General features: G+C 38.6%; 1 protein-coding gene across 2 annotated transcripts in view; it reads right to left on the reverse strand.

The window, feature by feature from the left end:
• The window catches only part of taf1b (TATA box binding protein (Tbp)-associated factor, RNA polymerase I, B), a 115235-nt gene that overhangs the window by 50568 nt on the left and 47379 nt on the right, over nucleotides 1-17288 (reverse strand). For both annotated transcript variants that reach the window (XR_009514331.1, XM_059981905.1), the window contains exons 6-8: nucleotides 12469-12616; nucleotides 10010-10172; nucleotides 8523-8622 (exon numbers count right to left, since the gene is read on the reverse strand). Coding sequence is in view for 1 of the 2 variants with exons in the window: in XM_059981905.1 (XP_059837888.1) it covers nucleotides 8523-8622; nucleotides 10010-10172; nucleotides 12469-12616 (411 nt within the window). In the remaining variant the exon portion in view is untranslated. The remainder of the gene's footprint in view (nucleotides 1-8522; nucleotides 8623-10009; nucleotides 10173-12468; nucleotides 12617-17288) is intronic.

Here is a 17288-nt window from a genome sequence, read left to right on the forward strand (position 1 = left end):
AGAATAAGTTGCACAGGAATAGTTACTTCAAAAGAATAAATGATTTTACTCCATTCTCAGTCAAAAAACTTCACTGATTTGGTTTCTGGATGATAATCCACTTATCATCAAGTGCCATACATAACTAGACCAGCATGAATAAAAAGTTGTAATTTAAGTTAATTTTCAGAGGCCCACACTTCAGTACTGTACCAAAGGGACACAACAGTGCCAAATAAATGTTTTATTATTGGCATCTTGCTTTGCTAAGAAGTGGCTTCTTTGGTGTGGAAACTGCTCCATGTTTTATTGGGTTTTGCTGAGAATCTTTACTGTTAGGGGCAATATGACACAGCAGCAAGGTAGATGCTGGACCTTCGCTGTACGCGTATTTAGTACAAGGTCCGTATGCATTCTGTCCTGAGAATGGGGTAAAAGCGCTATAAATATATTTTAAAACCCTGTAATTTTATCAAGTGGTATCAGACACAAACAAAAGTAAGAACAAAGCAAAACAGAAGCATCTGTGGATATTTTCTGGCTTTCATGTTGTAGATCTGTTTTGTTTTATTAAGCTGACTTTTATTCTCAGGAAATTATTACTGAGTAGCTGGTTGAAAATAGTTCTGATTAAAGTCATTGTCTTCTTTTAGACAGTACCTTGGGATCAAGGATGACTTGCAACCAGTGGAAGTGAGGGTCCCACGGTGGTAAATGAAGCTGAAGTTGTAGTTTCTTTCTCAATCAGGGTGGGTGATGGTTGGGTTTTGCAGGCGTCTACACCGTCTGCTTATGCAAAGGCCCTGGGTGCTCCCAGTGCACAGCAGGGATTCTCAACACCATCTCAAAATCACCTTCTGCAGGGTATTTTGCACTTTCAAGACAGTTTCAGGAACATGCTTGATATTGTTGCCCATATTTTCCTGGTAATTTTGCCCCAGATGACAGAATTGCCCAGCATAGCCAGCTGAGAATAACTAGGGTCTCAGTAGCTGAGAGAGAGGGCAGTGCTGATAGTTCGCATGTCCTTTCAGTGTATTTAAAGGATTTTCTATATGTGACATTGAAGTGCTTTTTGAAAAGACAGTGCTTTAAGATGTTGCTGAAAGTAGTCCAAGTCTCATAATGAAAGGAGAGCAAGGGTCACTGCTGCCTTGTATATCACAAGGGTGTGCCAAAAAGAACAACATTCATGCACCCTTTTCACTATATTGATGAGATGCTCTACCGGCACATTAAAGGAGGTGCTGAATTGTATAACGTGTGTATTTTCATAGAGAAATGGCTCCCAAGATATGGGAGGTTTTCCATGGACATTTATTGCACATGCGGCAGGACAAATTGGTAGGGAACCATCATCTTGCAAACGTTGAATACAACACCCATCCTCTTGTATGCTTCTCAGACCATATGATGGTGTAAAACCTAGCCCTTGAGCATGTGCAAATTCAGCATCATCAAGATATATTGCAGCTCAGCTACTAAAGTCAGGGTTACTTTGGTTATCCAGTATCGAAGGTTGAAAAACTTCTCATTTGATTTGAAGATTAGCTCTACTCCTGTGGGAAATTTGTCAAAAGCAAGATCAAACATTGCCACAAGGACAATTGAAGAAATATGTTGTGACAGTGATACAGACTTGTTTGGCACCAGAATTCACTAACAGTGGTTCTGTTGTCTATTCATTTGTTAATGACTTGCAAACCTGCATGGAGAAAACCCAAGATGAGTTTCTATGAATAACTTAATTTGAGGAAGATGCTCAAAGTCTCAATTGACTGATGAGGTGAAAAGATGTTGCTGCTTGATGTTTTTTTTTGGAACAGGCTGCCAGTGAAGATCATCTCTAAAGTGCCTCTGGATGGGAGGAATCCATAGTCATTCAAGGACCTTCTCTTCAATGACCACGGCGAGTGATGGACAAGGAGTTAGCCATGGAATTCCCTATGGACTCCCCTCTCCTCATAGTTCCTGCAGCCCACATATTCACTAAATTGCCCTCCATCTTCCAGATGGGTCAATGAGGCAATGAGTTTGTGACTGAAATCCTTCACCACCAAGTTTTAGCATTTCAGTGTAGATGCCATCTACCACCAAGGTCTTGTTATTTCTGAGCTTGGATATGTCCTTCCCTGCTTGTTCTTGGTCAGGAGTTCTGACCCAGATAAACTGCTCATGAACAGCATCATAGTGGAGAATATCTTTTAGGTGTACCTTCCATCATCTGTTAAATCCTATGCTGTTTCTTAATTCCCTCAGTTTCCGGCTCACAGTAGTTTGACTTTTTTTTTAGTGTTGAACCACCCACATATCATGGCGGTTGACAATTTACAGAACCACCTGCTCCATTCTCCATCTTTCCTTTTCCCTGGAAAAGCAAAGCTTCCAGTGAAGGATCACCTTATGTTTCCAGTTAATTCTTTTCCAATCGCTCTTGGTTGGCCTTGTCATAAAAATCAAGAATCTCCTGGCAGGTGCCAATTATAGCAAACTTCAGAGCAGCTCAAGCTCTGGAGGCTTTGTGGTCATATTGTCTGGGAATTGACAGGTTGTTTGTGTAGCACTGTCAGACAAAAGGCAGCTTTGTGGAGTTTTTGAACATTCATGATTGATCTTCAGGTAGTAATATTCCTGCTGGTACTGGTGTTTTTGAGCCAAAAAATGGATTAGATGGCAGCCACTGATGCATGTCTTGGCATGGATGATATTCATATTTCCGCAGCCCCTTACTTGGACAACGAAATAATCTGGCAGGCACCAGCACTTGCATGAAGGGTATTATGAAACAAGAAGGTATATCATAATGGAGTATCAACTTGTTCTAAGGCAACACTTACAAAAGGTAAATCATAATCATAGTAGGATTTTTTTGCACATTAGAGGAATTAAGGATTTTGGGGAAAGGGCAAGTAGGTGGAGATGAGTTCATGGCCAGATCAGCCATGACCTTATTGAATGGCGGAGCAGGCTCAACGGGCCAGATGGTAGTCTTGCTCCTACTTCTTATGCTCTTATGTAATCAGAAACACTGAAGTTTCTTTCTCACTAACCTTAGTTAGAAGAATTAAATCTTACTGAAACACACAAGAACCTAAGGAGGCCCAACAGGAGGCTCAACTTCCAGTTGAGATGCTTTCACTAGAAGCAGAATCTTGAACACAAAAACATGGTCATCTAATGCCAATATATGTATGAAATTTCTCCTCGCTGAGAGTACTGAATCTCTGGAATTCTCTGTCCTGAGCATTAGAAGTACTTAAAGGGCAGGTTGGTATAGTTTTGAAGAACAAGGCAACTGGGTACTATAGCACAGAGGAGGATTTAAGGCCTATGGTAGATCATCCATGATTATATTGAATAATGAGGCAGATTTGAGGGGTCAAGTGGCCTACTTCTGCTCTGATATTCTCGTGTTTTAGCATGCGAGCTAGGGAGCACCGTGAACAAACGTATTTTTATACTGTATTCATGCATCGCTGCCTTTGCTGAAAACAGTTAAATAACATAGACTATGAATTACAATTGGAACTTTATTTAGTGGTCCATTGGTACGTATACAGATATTGTGTCACATTCTCAAAGTTCAAAGAAAATATATCATCATAGTACATATATGTCACCATATACTACCTGAGAATCATTTTCTTGTGGGCATTCACAGTAAATACAAAAAAACACAATGGAATCAATGAAATAATGCACAAAACAAATATGAACAAACAACAAGCTGTGCAAATACAAAAAGAGAGAGAAAGATAATGGTAATACATAAATAAGCACTAAATATTGAGAACATGAGTTGTGGAGTCCTTAACAGTGAGTCCATAGGTTGTGGAATCAATCCAGTGTTGGAGTGAGCGAAGATGAGTGAAGTTATCCTTTCTGGTTCAGAAGCTTGATGGTAGACAGGAGATAACTGTTCCTGAACCTGGTGGAGTGGGACCTGAGGCTCCTGTACTTCCTTCCTGATGGCAGCAGCGAGAACAGAACATGGCCTGGATGATGGGGGTCCGTGATGATGGATTCTGCTTTCCTGCGACAGGGCTCAATGGTGGGAAGGGCTTCACCCTTGATGGACTGGGTTGTATCCACTATTTTTTGTAGGCTTTTCCAATGAAGAGCATATTTCCATATCAGGCCATTATGCAACCAGTGCACTCTCCACTGCACTTCTATAGAGGTTTGTCAAAGCTTTAGATGACATGCTGAATCTTTGTGAAGAGGCACTGCAATGCCTTCTTTGTAATGGCAGTTATATACTGGACCCAGGACAGATCCTCTGAAATGCTAACTCCGAGAAATTTAAAGTTGCTGACCCTCTCCGCCTCTGATCCCCAGATGAGGACTGGCCTATGGATCTCCAGTTTCCTCCTCCTATAGTCAATAATCAGCTTTTTGATTTTGCTGACATTAGTGAGAGGTAATTGTTGTGGCATCACTCAACAGATTTTCAGTCTCCCTCCTATATGCTGATTTGTCAGCACTTTTGATTCAGCCAACAACAGTGGTGATGTCAGCAAACTTAAGTATGGCATTGGAGCATTAATTAAATAAAGAATTCAATATTTATAGAAAATAAGATGTTTTAAAAAGCATTCTGGGAAAAACAGAGTACTGCGCAAAAGTCTTAGGCATTCCAGATTTTTTAGATTTCCAGACAATTATTTTCCAAAAATTTAAATGTTAGAGAATTTTTGTATCACTTTAAAGACACAACATATAAGGTAATAGGTCACTTTTCAAATAAAAACTTGATTATCTTGTAGATACATAGCCCAGTGCATGATGAAACAAAGGTAACGAACAGGTGCTGAAGATCAATAACATAATGAGTTGTATGAACTAACCTGATTAACTGAAACTGAAATGAGGCAGTGGTGTAGAAGGAAGCAAACTTGGTGAAGGACAACCAAAAGGTGAGGGTATGGCAGATTTGACAGTTTAATCTTCAGATCATCAATTCTTATACTATGACAAGAGTGAGTATAGCAACAAGACAAAAGGCGGCCATCCTGCATCAGGAAGGTCTCTTCCATGCAGAAATTTTACAAAAGACAGGTGTGCTGCTCTGAAGAAACACAAAGAAACGGGGGAGGTTGAGGACCAGAAATACAGTAAGAGATACATGGAAACAGCTGGCCATGGAAACTGAGTGCAGCAGACAAGGGACACATCAAACTTCTGTCCCTTCTAAATCGGAAGAAGTCCAGCACTGCTAACAGCTCTGAATTCACAGAAACTGCTGGAACTCAAGTACACCCCTCTACAGTCTGGAGAATTCTTGTCCTAAGTGCTCTTAAAGGAACAGTTGTTGCCAAAAAGCCATTCCTCCGAAGTGGAAACAAAGCCAAGAGACTCACCTACACGTAAAACAAGGACTAGGGTGCTGAACAATGGTAGCAAGTGCCCTGAACTGACGAGTTAAAATTTGTAACAGGATGCAGATTATCAATAGAAGAGCTGGAGAGCGCTACATGGATGAGAGTCTGCAGCCAACAGTGAAAACGGTGCAGGTTCCCTATAGGTTTGGGGTCACGTTTTTCCAAATGGAGTTGGTGATGCGGTCAGAATCAATGGAGGCCTCAGTGCTGAGAAGTACAAGCAGATTCTCATCCATCGCGCAATATCACCAGGGAGGTGTCTGATCAGTCTAAACTTTATTTTTGCAGCAGGACAACAACCCCAAACACATAGTAAAGGTCATAAAGACTATCTGTGAAAAGAAGAATGAGGAGTTCTGCAAAAGATTGTATGGCTTCCAGATCCCTGATCTCAACATCATCAAGGTATCTGGGATTACCTGGAGAGACAGAAGGAAGTGAGACATCCAAAGTCTGCAGAAGACCTGTGCATGTTTTTTACTGTTTACTAGTCTTGTGGAGGAATATTTTGATATTTAGAAATGTTTTGTTTCATTATTTTTAAAGCATCTCTGCTTTACAAAATTTCTTTGCATGTGCCTAAGACTTTTTGCACTGTACTGTAGAAAGGATGCATTATGAAAACAAAAAATGGATTTCTCTTCAACGACAAGGAGACATACTATTGTTCTAATTGCACAAAGAAATCCACACAGAAACTCAAGTGGAAGGAGAATGTAAATATTAAGAAAGAGGATGTGCTGGAGCTTTTGGAAAGCATCAAGTTGGAAAGTCACTGGGACCAGATGGGATGTACCCCAGGCTACTGTGTGAAGCAAGGGAGGAGATTGCTGAACCTCTGGCAATGACCTATGCATCATCAATGGGGACGGGAGAGGTTCTGGAGGATTGGAAGGTTGCGGATGTTGTTACATTATTCAAGAAAGGGAGTAGAGATAGCCCAGGAAATCATAGACCAGTTAGTCTTACTTCAGTGGATGGTAGGTTGATGAAAAAGATCCTGAGAGGCAAGATTTATGAACATTTGAAGAGGTATAATATGATTAAGAATAGTCAGCATGGCTCTGTCTAAGACAGGTCGTGCCTTACGAGCCTGATTGAATTTTTTGAGGATGTGACTAAATACATTGATGAAGGAAGAGCAGTAAATGTAGTTTATATGGATTTCAGCAAGGCATTTGATAAGGTACCCCATGCAAGGCTTATTGAGGAAGTAAGGAGGGATGGGATCCAAGGGGACCTTGCTTTGTGGATCCAGAATTGGCTTGCCCACAAAAGGCAAAGAGTGGTTATAGAGGGGTCATATTCTGCATAGAGGTCAGTGACCAGTTGTGTGCCTCAGGGATCTGTCCTGGGACTCTTTCCTTACATGATTTTAATAAATGACCTGGCTGAGGAAGTGGAGGGATGGGTTAGTAAATCTGCTGATGACACAAAGGTTGGAGGTGTTGTGGATAGTGTGAAGGGCTGTCAGAGGTTACAGTGGGACATTGATAGGAAGCAAAACTGGGCTGAGAAGTGGCAGATGAAGTTCAACCCAGATAAGTGTGAGGTGGTTCAGGTTGGTAGGTCAAATATGATGGCAGAATATAGTATTAATGGTAAGACTCTTGGCAATGTGGAGGATCAGAGGGATCTTGGGCTACGAGTCCATAGGACACTCAAAGCTACTGCGCGGATTGACTCTGTGGCTAAGAAAGCATATGGTGCATTGGCCTTCATCAATCGTGGGATTGAGTTTAAGAGCCGAGAGGTAAAGTTACAGCTATATAAGACCTTAGTTAGACCCCACTTGGAGTACTGTGTTCAGTCCTGGTCACCTCACTGCAGAAAGGATGTGGAAACTATAGAAAGGATGCAGAGGAGATTTACAAAGATGTTGCCTAGATTGGGGAGCACGCCTTATGAGAATAGGTTGAGTGAACTTGGCCTTTTCCCCTTGGAGTGACGGAAGATGAGAGGTAACCTGATAGAGGTGTACATAATGATGTCAGGTATTGATCATGTGGATAGTCAGAGGCTTTTTCCTAGGACTGAAATGGCTAGCACGAGAGGGCACCGTTTTAATGTTCTTCAAAGGAGGTACAGAGGAGATGTCAGGGGTAAGTTTTTTTTTAAAATGCAGAGTGTGGTGAGTGTGTGGAATAGGCTGCTGGCGACGGTGGATACGATAGGGTCTTTTAAAAGACTCCTGGACAGGTACATGGAGCTCAGAAAAATAGAGGGCTATGGATAACCCTGGGTAATTTCTAAGGTAAGGACATGTTCGGCACAGTTTTGTGGGCCAAAGGGCCTGTATTGTGCAGTAGGTTTTTTTATGTTCTATGTTCCTCTGAGAAGCTATTATAATATCCCAAGAATTGTTGGTGTGAAACCTTTCTACTTCTTCTTAAAATCACAATATCCTCACAAAATATATTCAAAAATAATAATTAAGTACACTCAACAAGATTTCACCTGTGACCTAAGTGGGGAAAAATGTCAGGCAGAGACAGGAAGCACAGAAACAAGCAGCATTCTTTTCAGCTAACAGAATGAGAAACAAAGTACAGGACATTTGCTCATGTATGGGATCACACTGAGTCTTTTACAAGAGCACATTAAAGACCATCAATAATAATAATAAAATCAGCCCATAAAATAGTCAAGTACATCAGACACAAATTTCCATCAAACTCCAATCCATATTACACCGTCATGCAGATGTCAGTCCATATATTCATTTGTATTTTCTTTAATTGGTCCATGAGTAACAGAGGGGACATCTCCTCAATTTGAACAAATCCAATATAATTTATTTCAAAATATCCTCACACATTTTTGGAACTATGTAATTCAAACACAAAATTCTTTGAATTCTTAAAAGAGCAACTGTTGTCCCTAAAGACCCCTCAGTTGTATACTAGATGTGCTTTTGGTGGATGACTATTGCACCATTTACCATATCTTGTAGTACTGCTCAGCCTGGTTAGAGCAAACCTATGAATTACATGCAAAACAAGGAAATGGAAATTCTACACCTTCTAGTAGTAAGAATAATTGACATCATCACAAGGCAACGCACCAAGTTGGTAAATGATATAATGTTGTGATCTACTTTCACAAAATTACTTTAGTATTGACAGCATATTTCTTTCAATTTAGGAAGATGTACATCTTTACCTGCACTTGAAAGATACGAATGTCTGGTCCATAAAGTTTCATCTCTTCAGGAAAATACTGGAAGGTATTTATATATGGTATATGTAGCTCTGAGACAAACCTATTATTTAAAAAAAAATGCGTATTAAAAAATATAAAAGTTTAAACTGAATTTCAGAATGGCATAGAAGTTGCATTCCCCTAACAAAATGCTAATTTCATTGGCACACCAAGTTGCTTTAAAATTATGGGCCAAAGTCTCCCAGCTTCTTAAAAAGGTCAAACTTTTTCCTTCCCCAATTTCCAACTACCAAAATTCAGTTCTGAATCATTAATCACTATTTACAAATCAGGAAGTCAAAATATTACCAAATCCTGTCACAAAATGTAGGTACAGCTGGAAAATTTAGACTTCCATAATGCCAATATTCCCCAAAGAGGAAACTCTATAATCAAATTAAATGCCAGAAAACAAATTTGCTCCTGTACAGTAGCATTTTTCTTGTGAAACACTACAAGGTGCTTCATATTAAGCATTGAACAATGCAGTCAATGGTAGTAATAAAATGACTTCCAATCACTTTGGGTGAGATACCTTGGAGACCCTGTGACAAAATACCAAGTTTGGGTAATTTTCAGGCACTGACTCGTGTCAGCTCTCAAAAGGAGAACAGTCTCTACATTTAGCTCGATGGAATTGTGGTTTACACCCAATAGTTTGATGAATAAAATAGGGACCTAGCCTTGACTAACCATCTGACTTGAAAACAGGAATAAACATTTTGAAATCAAGGCATTATTTAATTTGGTATAATTGTCAAGCACAGCAAGACAAACACACAGAATGGTATGAATTAGGACATAACCAGCAAGTCTTTTAGATGTTCATATCTGGCAAGGATCCAAAGTGGGAGGTGACAAAATTCATAGGAAATAGTTTCTCCACCAAGATTTGCTATTGATGTAGCCCCATTAATACAAGAATAAAAAGATAATCTGCTATCTGACAATTCAGAAATCCCAGTGATTCAGTATCTTGCTCACTGGGTACCAATTCCTTGATTTCCTTTCCACCCATTGGTGTTCTGGTTTTGTTTCCCATTGCTTCCTTTACACATCCTGGGATAACTGGGAACTTACCATGCGACATCTAAAGAAGTGACTCATTCATCAGAACAACATCAAATACTCTTGAAACGCTGTTAGTCCAGCATTGTCAAAGTTAAGAGTGTGTGAGATTAATGAATTATACACTGCAGTTAATAGAGGAAACTGCATTTGTAAACAGAGCTATTTTCTTTGCAGGAGAGTTTTCTTTTTGAGTGTGACCTCCACACTTCTAATTATCAGATTATACAAAAGTCAAAGCATTAATTTTATGCTGCTTCTTTCTGACCTGGAAATTCACACGTTTGCAAAAGGCAATTAGACTTATGGGATCTTACAAAAGCAATTCAGATGAAACACAATTGCATTTCCCTAACAGTATTAAAGTGCCATTGCCTTACCGTAGGAGATCTGCAAGAGTAATTGCTTCTCTGAGCCAAAGCAGTCCCAAGTAACAAAATGCTAGTGTCATTGGCATAGACATCAATAACCTTTTACGACGTGCAGCACGTAGATATAGGCTACCATCAACAGATCCTGATCGTACAGATGATGTATCATCCTCTAACAAAGAAAAGAATTGTAATATTTATGTACTTTTCTGAAAACATAAAATACCCCCATTTTCTTTCCTTTCACAATTTGTTTCATGACCAAGGTTACTAAAGCATTCACTATCAGTATTTCACAAACCTAACTCCATGACTGGAATACATTTGTTCAAACAAGGACATCTAGATATTGCTGTGAATAATTCTACAAGATCCTCCAAGCAACACTGATTTTTCCAAAATCAGCTTGGTGATTGAACACACAGAGATCAAGAGAGTGAGAACTTGGGCTAATTGCCCTCGGAATAGAGAAAGAACTTAAATAATCAGTACCAGATTTAAGGAATCACAAACAAATCAATTCTCATAGATTTTAATTGGAAGATCATGGGAATTTATAATGCTAGAGACTGTGAGAGACCACAATAATAGCTAATTTTGAAATACTCTTACATGTTTTTTTATTTAAAACTATAATATTTTAAGACAATTGTTTTACACCTACCTTATGGCTTGTAAATTTGGATTTTATTTTCCAAGTTTTTCTAAGTTTAAAAATTTAAGGATTTTAAAGTTTTTGAATATTTTTAAAAGTTTAAAATCAAGGCAAAATTTAGGGCATGACAGCCAACTGTTACTTTCTTTATCAAGAAATGAGTGAGTGGTACAGCCCTAATTTTACTCTCACAAGATACCACTTTATGGAACAAAGAAAAAAATCTCCAAATCAATTTCAGAAGGATCAACATAAGAACACAAGAAATAGGAGCACGAGTAGGCCATCCGGCCCATCGAGCCAGCCCTGCCATTCAATAAGATCATGGCTGATCTGTCTGTAAACTCAGTTTACCTGCCTTTTCCCCATAACCCTTAATTCCCTCACTATGTAAATACCTATCTAACGGTTTCTTGAATATATTTAGTGAAGAAGCCTCAACTGCTTACCTGGGCATAGAATTCCACAGATTCACCATTCTCTGGGAAAAACAATTTCTCCTAATCTCCATCCTAAATCTTCTCCCCTGAATCTTGAGGCAATGCCCCCTCATTGTAGTCTCACCTACCAATGCAAACAACTTTCCTACTTCAATCTTATCTATCCCTTTCAAAATTTTGTATGTTTCTATAAGATCCCCTCTCATTCTTCTGAATCTCAGGGAGTATAGTCCCAGGCAACTCAATCTCTCCTCACAGGTTAACCCCTTCATCCCCAGAATCAACCTGGTAAACCTCCTCTGCACTGCCTCCAAAGCCAGTATGTCCTTCCTCAAGTATGGAGACCAGAACTGCACACAGTACTCCAGGTGCAGCCTCACCAGTACCCTGTATGGTTGCAGCATGACCTCTCTGCTCTTGAATTCAATCCCTCTAGCATTGAAGGATAACATTCCGTTTGCTTTCTTAATAACCTGTTGGACCTGCAAGCCAACTTTTTGCGATTCATGAACAAGCACTTACAGGTTCCTCTGCACAACAGCATGCTGCAATTTTTCACCATAATAATCTGCTCTTCTATTATTCCTTCTGAAGTGGATGATCTTGCATTTACCAACGTTGTATTCCGTCTGCCAGACCTTGGCCCACTCAGTTAACTTATCTATATCCCTCTGCAGACTCTCCATATCCACTGTAAAATTTGCTTTTCCACTCAGTTTAGTGTCATCAGCAAATTTTGCTACGCTACACTCAGTCCCCTCTTCCAAATCATCAATGTAAATGGAAAACAGCTGCAGGCCCAGCACCGACCCCTGCGGCACCCCACTCACCACTGACTGCCAACTGGAGAAACACCCATTTATACCAACTCTCTGCCTTCTATTGGTTAACCAATCCACTATCCATGCCGATACACTAGCTCCAACTCCATGCATCAGTATCTTATTTCAGTATCAGTATCTTATCAGTATCAGTCTCTTGTGCGGCACCTTATCGAATGCCTTCTGGAAATCCAAGCATATGACATTTACCTGTTCCCCTCCACCCACTGCACTCATTATGTCCTCAAAGAACTGCAGTAAGTTTGTCAAACAGGACCTGCCCTTTCTGAATCCATGCTGTGTCTGTCTAATGGAACCATGCCTTTCTAAATTTTTGGCTATTTCAAAGTGTGCATTTAAAATAAGTTCAGTAGTGAGCAATGTCAACCAATCTATCTACTTGACCCCAGGACATAACAACATTGTGGAAATAGGAGTGGATAGCAACATATTTTAATAGGAATTAATATGGGTAAGTAACAAAAACATCATCTCAAATGATTATATAGTGTAACTTAGAAACAGTAAAATGTTATCAAAACATGCTTATACCTGATAAAAATGCATTTCTGGATACATCAGTACTGTTGTTTAGAGAGGTACATTCAGAATTACTTTCAAGCAATGAAGGGCATCCATGCAAGGATAATATATCTGTCTCAGTGTCAAATCCAGATGAGCTAGAATTTACTTCTGAATTCTGTATAAAGATGGAAATAGCAAGGTAAGAGAAAAGAGAAAATTGTTTAAGGAAATAATTTAATTTCAGGAGTTTGCTCAGGCAATGTAAGTAAAATTAATAAGCTCATCGTTGTAGATCTTTTTTAATAATACATCACTATGATTGCATTGAATTAAATACACAGTTTCACCATTTAACACCAACTTGGTTCCAGATAATTTTGATACGCAATTCACCCTTGTCAATTTGCAATTAAATTCATATCCAGATTTGAGAAAAACATCCCAACTTTTGTAATATGTTCAATCCATTCAAAGTTATATTAACTGATTTCCTTTCTGTTGCCTAATCTGCTGATTACTTTCAACTTTTTCCTGTTATTACATTATTAGGATGAAAAAAACCCTATTAACTTGCTATGCTTGCCTTTGGGAAAACTGATGGGTTGATCACATCTTGTACTCCACCCACAGGAAGGTCACCTGATAGTGCTGCCAACTTTGCAGATGAGGTGGAGTAGCACACAAGTTGTGGAAACAAGGGCCTTGATTTTAGACCTTCTCAAATGTACCCTGGCAGTTTGTGCTATCATACAACATTTTCCACTATTTCTAAATGCCTCTGATAATCATGGACATTTAGAAACAATGAGAAAACAGCAACTAAATATAATTAAACAATTCATGAAAACTACCATTACTTAAATTTAAAACATTATTAAATAAAATTTTAAAGTAACACAAGTGAAAGTTAGTGGACTTATTCAGATAAAGTTGCAATTGATATGTCTGCTACGGCTGGTGTACTCGAAAGGATATAAAAAAGTAGTTGCAGCCTCTCAGTTCTGTGCATTGTAATTCACTGTTGACTAGGTATGAAATTTGAAACGTAGAGACACACATATCACAGTTCGGTAACAGCTATCCCAACTACAGATTCACAGAAATAAAAACCATTAGAATTAAGTGACATATTGGGACAGAACACTGCCCATTTATATTTGAAAATGAATTAGGTATGGGGAAAAATCAAGGGGTGACTTTTCATCTTTCATAAAATGTTCTCATGATCAGTCTTACCACAATTAACTTCTGAAAATGATCTTAAAGAAACATTCTACTGATAGTTGTCACAACATTCTCAGTTGCAGTTGCGATTAAAATTTGGGAAAATATTAATGAAGCTTTGTTTTTTCCAAACCCAACATACATAAAAAAGCCAACGTCTCACAGATTTGGCACTTTTTACAGTGTAGGTAATTTTTACTGCAACTAACCCACATTTTTTGCACAGTTCCAAATGTTATAACAAAAACGAATGTAAAAAACAGGAATTGCAGAAGTCCTTCACCAGCTTGAACAGCTGGGTTGTAAATTTAGTCAGCTCCATCTTGGATGCCCGCCTACAAACTACCCAGGACATCTACAAGGAGCGGGATCACAGAAAGGCAGCACCCATTATTAAGGACCTCCAGCATCCAGAGCATACCCTTCTCTCACTGTTACCATCAGGTAGGAGGTATAGAAGCCTGAAGACACACACTCAGTGATTCAGGAACAGCATCTTCCCCTCTGCCATCCGATTCCTAAATGGACATTGAACCCCTGAACACTACCTCACTTTTTTAATACACTGTTTTTTGCACAATTTTGAATCTATCAATAAATGTATACTGTAATTGATTTACTTGTTTATTATTATTATTGTTCTAATATTATGTATTGCATTGTACTGCTGCTGCTAAGTTAACAAATTTCACAACACATGCCGGTGATAATAAACCTGATTCAGATGATTCTGACAATGCCTTTTGAGCTACCAGAGATATTGTTACTGAAGGAACTAATCAAAGTCATTTAAAATGTGGACTTCCTCATTTGGCCACAATACAACACTTGCCAACTGCCAGTAAAAGTATTTCTGCTAAACGTGAAACAGGTTTCTGATAAACATTATTTAAGAAACTGGCATTTACATTCAGAGGTTTGTCTCAGTCTCCATTATACTGAGAATTTATAGGAATTAATGAGTAGGGAATTATCCAGACACCAGTATGGTAACACCTTCATCAAATGTTGTATATGCTACAGAGTGCAGGAATGCAATATACAAACTGACCAAATTTACATTAATCCTGAAATAGAAACCTGGCTTCAAAAAGGTAACAAGAATAGTATCTGAAAACACACAAATATATGGAATTTAGAAACATAGAAAACCTACAGCACAATACAGGCCCTTCAGCCCACAAAGCTGTGCCGAACATGTCCTTACCTTAGAAAAAACCGGGTAACTCATAGTCCTCTACTTTTCTGAACTTCATGTACCTGCCCAGGAGTCTTTTAAAAGACCCCATCGTATCCACCTCCACCAACATTGCCGGGAGCCCATTCCAGGCACTCACCACTCTCTGCATAAAAAACTTACCCCTGATATCTCCTCTGTACCTGCTTCCAAGCACCTGAAAACTGTGCCTTCTCATGTTAGCCATTTCAACCCTGGGAAAAAGCCTCTGACTACCCACATGAACAATGCCTTTCATCATCTTATACACCTCTGTCAGGTCACCTCTCAGCCTCCCTCGCTCCAAGGAGAAAAGGCCGAGTTCACTCAACCTATTCTCATAAGGTATGCTCCCCAATTCAGACAACATCCTTGTAAATCTCCTCTGCACCCTTTCTATGGTTTCCACATCCTTCCTATAGTGAGGTGACCAGAACTGAGCACAGTACTCCAAGTGGGGTCTGATCAGCGTCCTGTATAGCTGCAACATTACCTTTCCCAATCCCATGATTGATGAAGTCCAATGTACCAAATGCTTTCTTAACTACAGAGTCAATCTGCGCAGCAGCTTTGAGTGTCTTGTGAACTCTGACCCCAAGATCCCTCTGATCCTCCACACTGCCAAGAGTCGTACCATTAATACTGTATTCTGTCATCATATTTGACCTACCAAAATAAATCACCTCACACTTATGAGATGAACTCCATCTGCCACTTCTCAGCCCAGTTTTACATCCTATTGATGTCCCGCTGTAACCTCTGACAGCCCCCCACACTATCTACACCTCCAACCTATGTGAACCTATTTCACTTTAAACCAAAGTTAAAATTCTACTAACAATATAAATATTTAATGTACAGAAAACATTTAATTTAATCCTTAAATCATTGTGTGTATGAAAGATTTTCAAGTTAGTTAAACTACTATACAAAATTACACATAATTATTACTGCACTTCATCCTAATATTTTGTTTTTCTTTTCAAAATAATAATGGGTATATTCAACAAAAAACTAATTTAACAGACAAAAGATTTAATTTTATAGTGCAAGGATACATCGATTGAAAATTATCACTACTTAAAAGAAGCTTTTGGATTCATCCAAAACTAGTCAAACTGGTATAACTCATTCCTTTTGCTAACTTACATGCAGTAGAATAGTGCAAACATGTTAACAACTTCTATGTCTAAGATTGCTGTATAACGAAACTGCTCATTACCAGGTGAACCCACCAAACACATGTACAAGAAAAATTGAATAAAGGGACAGTGATCAAGTTCTTACAAATGCGTCCCGATAAATAATTCTGGAAGAGCCTTAGAGTCAAGACCAGGTGCATTAATATACGAAAACACCTAATAACTTACATAATATCCTGCAATGAATCAAGCCAGAAGATTGTATTTTGGGGCTATATTTTTCTAAGGAACACACTCAGGTCTTCACAATCCTAGGCTCCTCCACAAGTGCAAATCAAGGTATTTTAGGAAACCTGCTGCCGAATCATTAAGGAACATACAGAAGCCATTTGGTGCATCACATTCACAGATTTAGGGTTCAGTTAGTTCCATTAAATTTTGAAGATGCTTGATTAAAGGATAAAAATTTTACTCATTTTTCAATGCATTTTGAGTATAATACTCGGGTTAAGATTAGACCAAACTAAGAATTGACAATTTAAGAAACAGAAAAACAAAAAGTTCCTGCAACATCAAGATAGATCTGGATCTCCATTTACAATTGTTTGCATCAAATTAATCTGATTAAATCTATTCCAATGCCTGTGGGTATTATATTCAAGATTATTATCACTTAAAAATATCATTCCAAGTGTTCCACACTTTTTTTTCCTAAAAGCTTGCTATACAACACCTTGCAGCTTCCTTAAATGCAAAGCAGCGCACTTAACTCACTTAACCTCCTGCAACGTTTTTGAATGGTACAGATTTTGTTTCAGTCATGTTCAAACATGCATGTAGACAAAACAAGAAAACAATCTAAGTACTGGAATATGGTGTGCACCACCACATTCACTCAGATCCAAAAGTATCTCCATCTTCTATACAAAAAGCACATGCAATAGACAGATTTTTGTTCCTATTCATGACTTTTAATAGAATTCATCATTTTTCTTGAATAAAAATGAACCAATTCAGCTTTCTGTTAATTCCAATCGCTGCACTAAGCTTAATAGCAAATGTTGTCTAGGATGAAAATAAAAGAAACATCTCATTCTGATAGAGCATCGCAGACCCAAACCATTGAGATTCTCCTTTTCCAGCATTTAATATTAGTTAATATTATTACTTAATGTTATTATTATATTTATTATTATTGCTAAGTGTGCTTTTAAATGTTGCTGCTATAATAAAATAATTTCCCACTCTGGTTCAATGAAGTACTT

This window comes from Hypanus sabinus, chromosome 10 (assembly GCF_030144855.1).
Source record: "Hypanus sabinus isolate sHypSab1 chromosome 10, sHypSab1.hap1, whole genome shotgun sequence".
Lineage (NCBI taxonomy): Eukaryota > Metazoa > Chordata > Chondrichthyes > Myliobatiformes > Dasyatidae > Hypanus > Hypanus sabinus.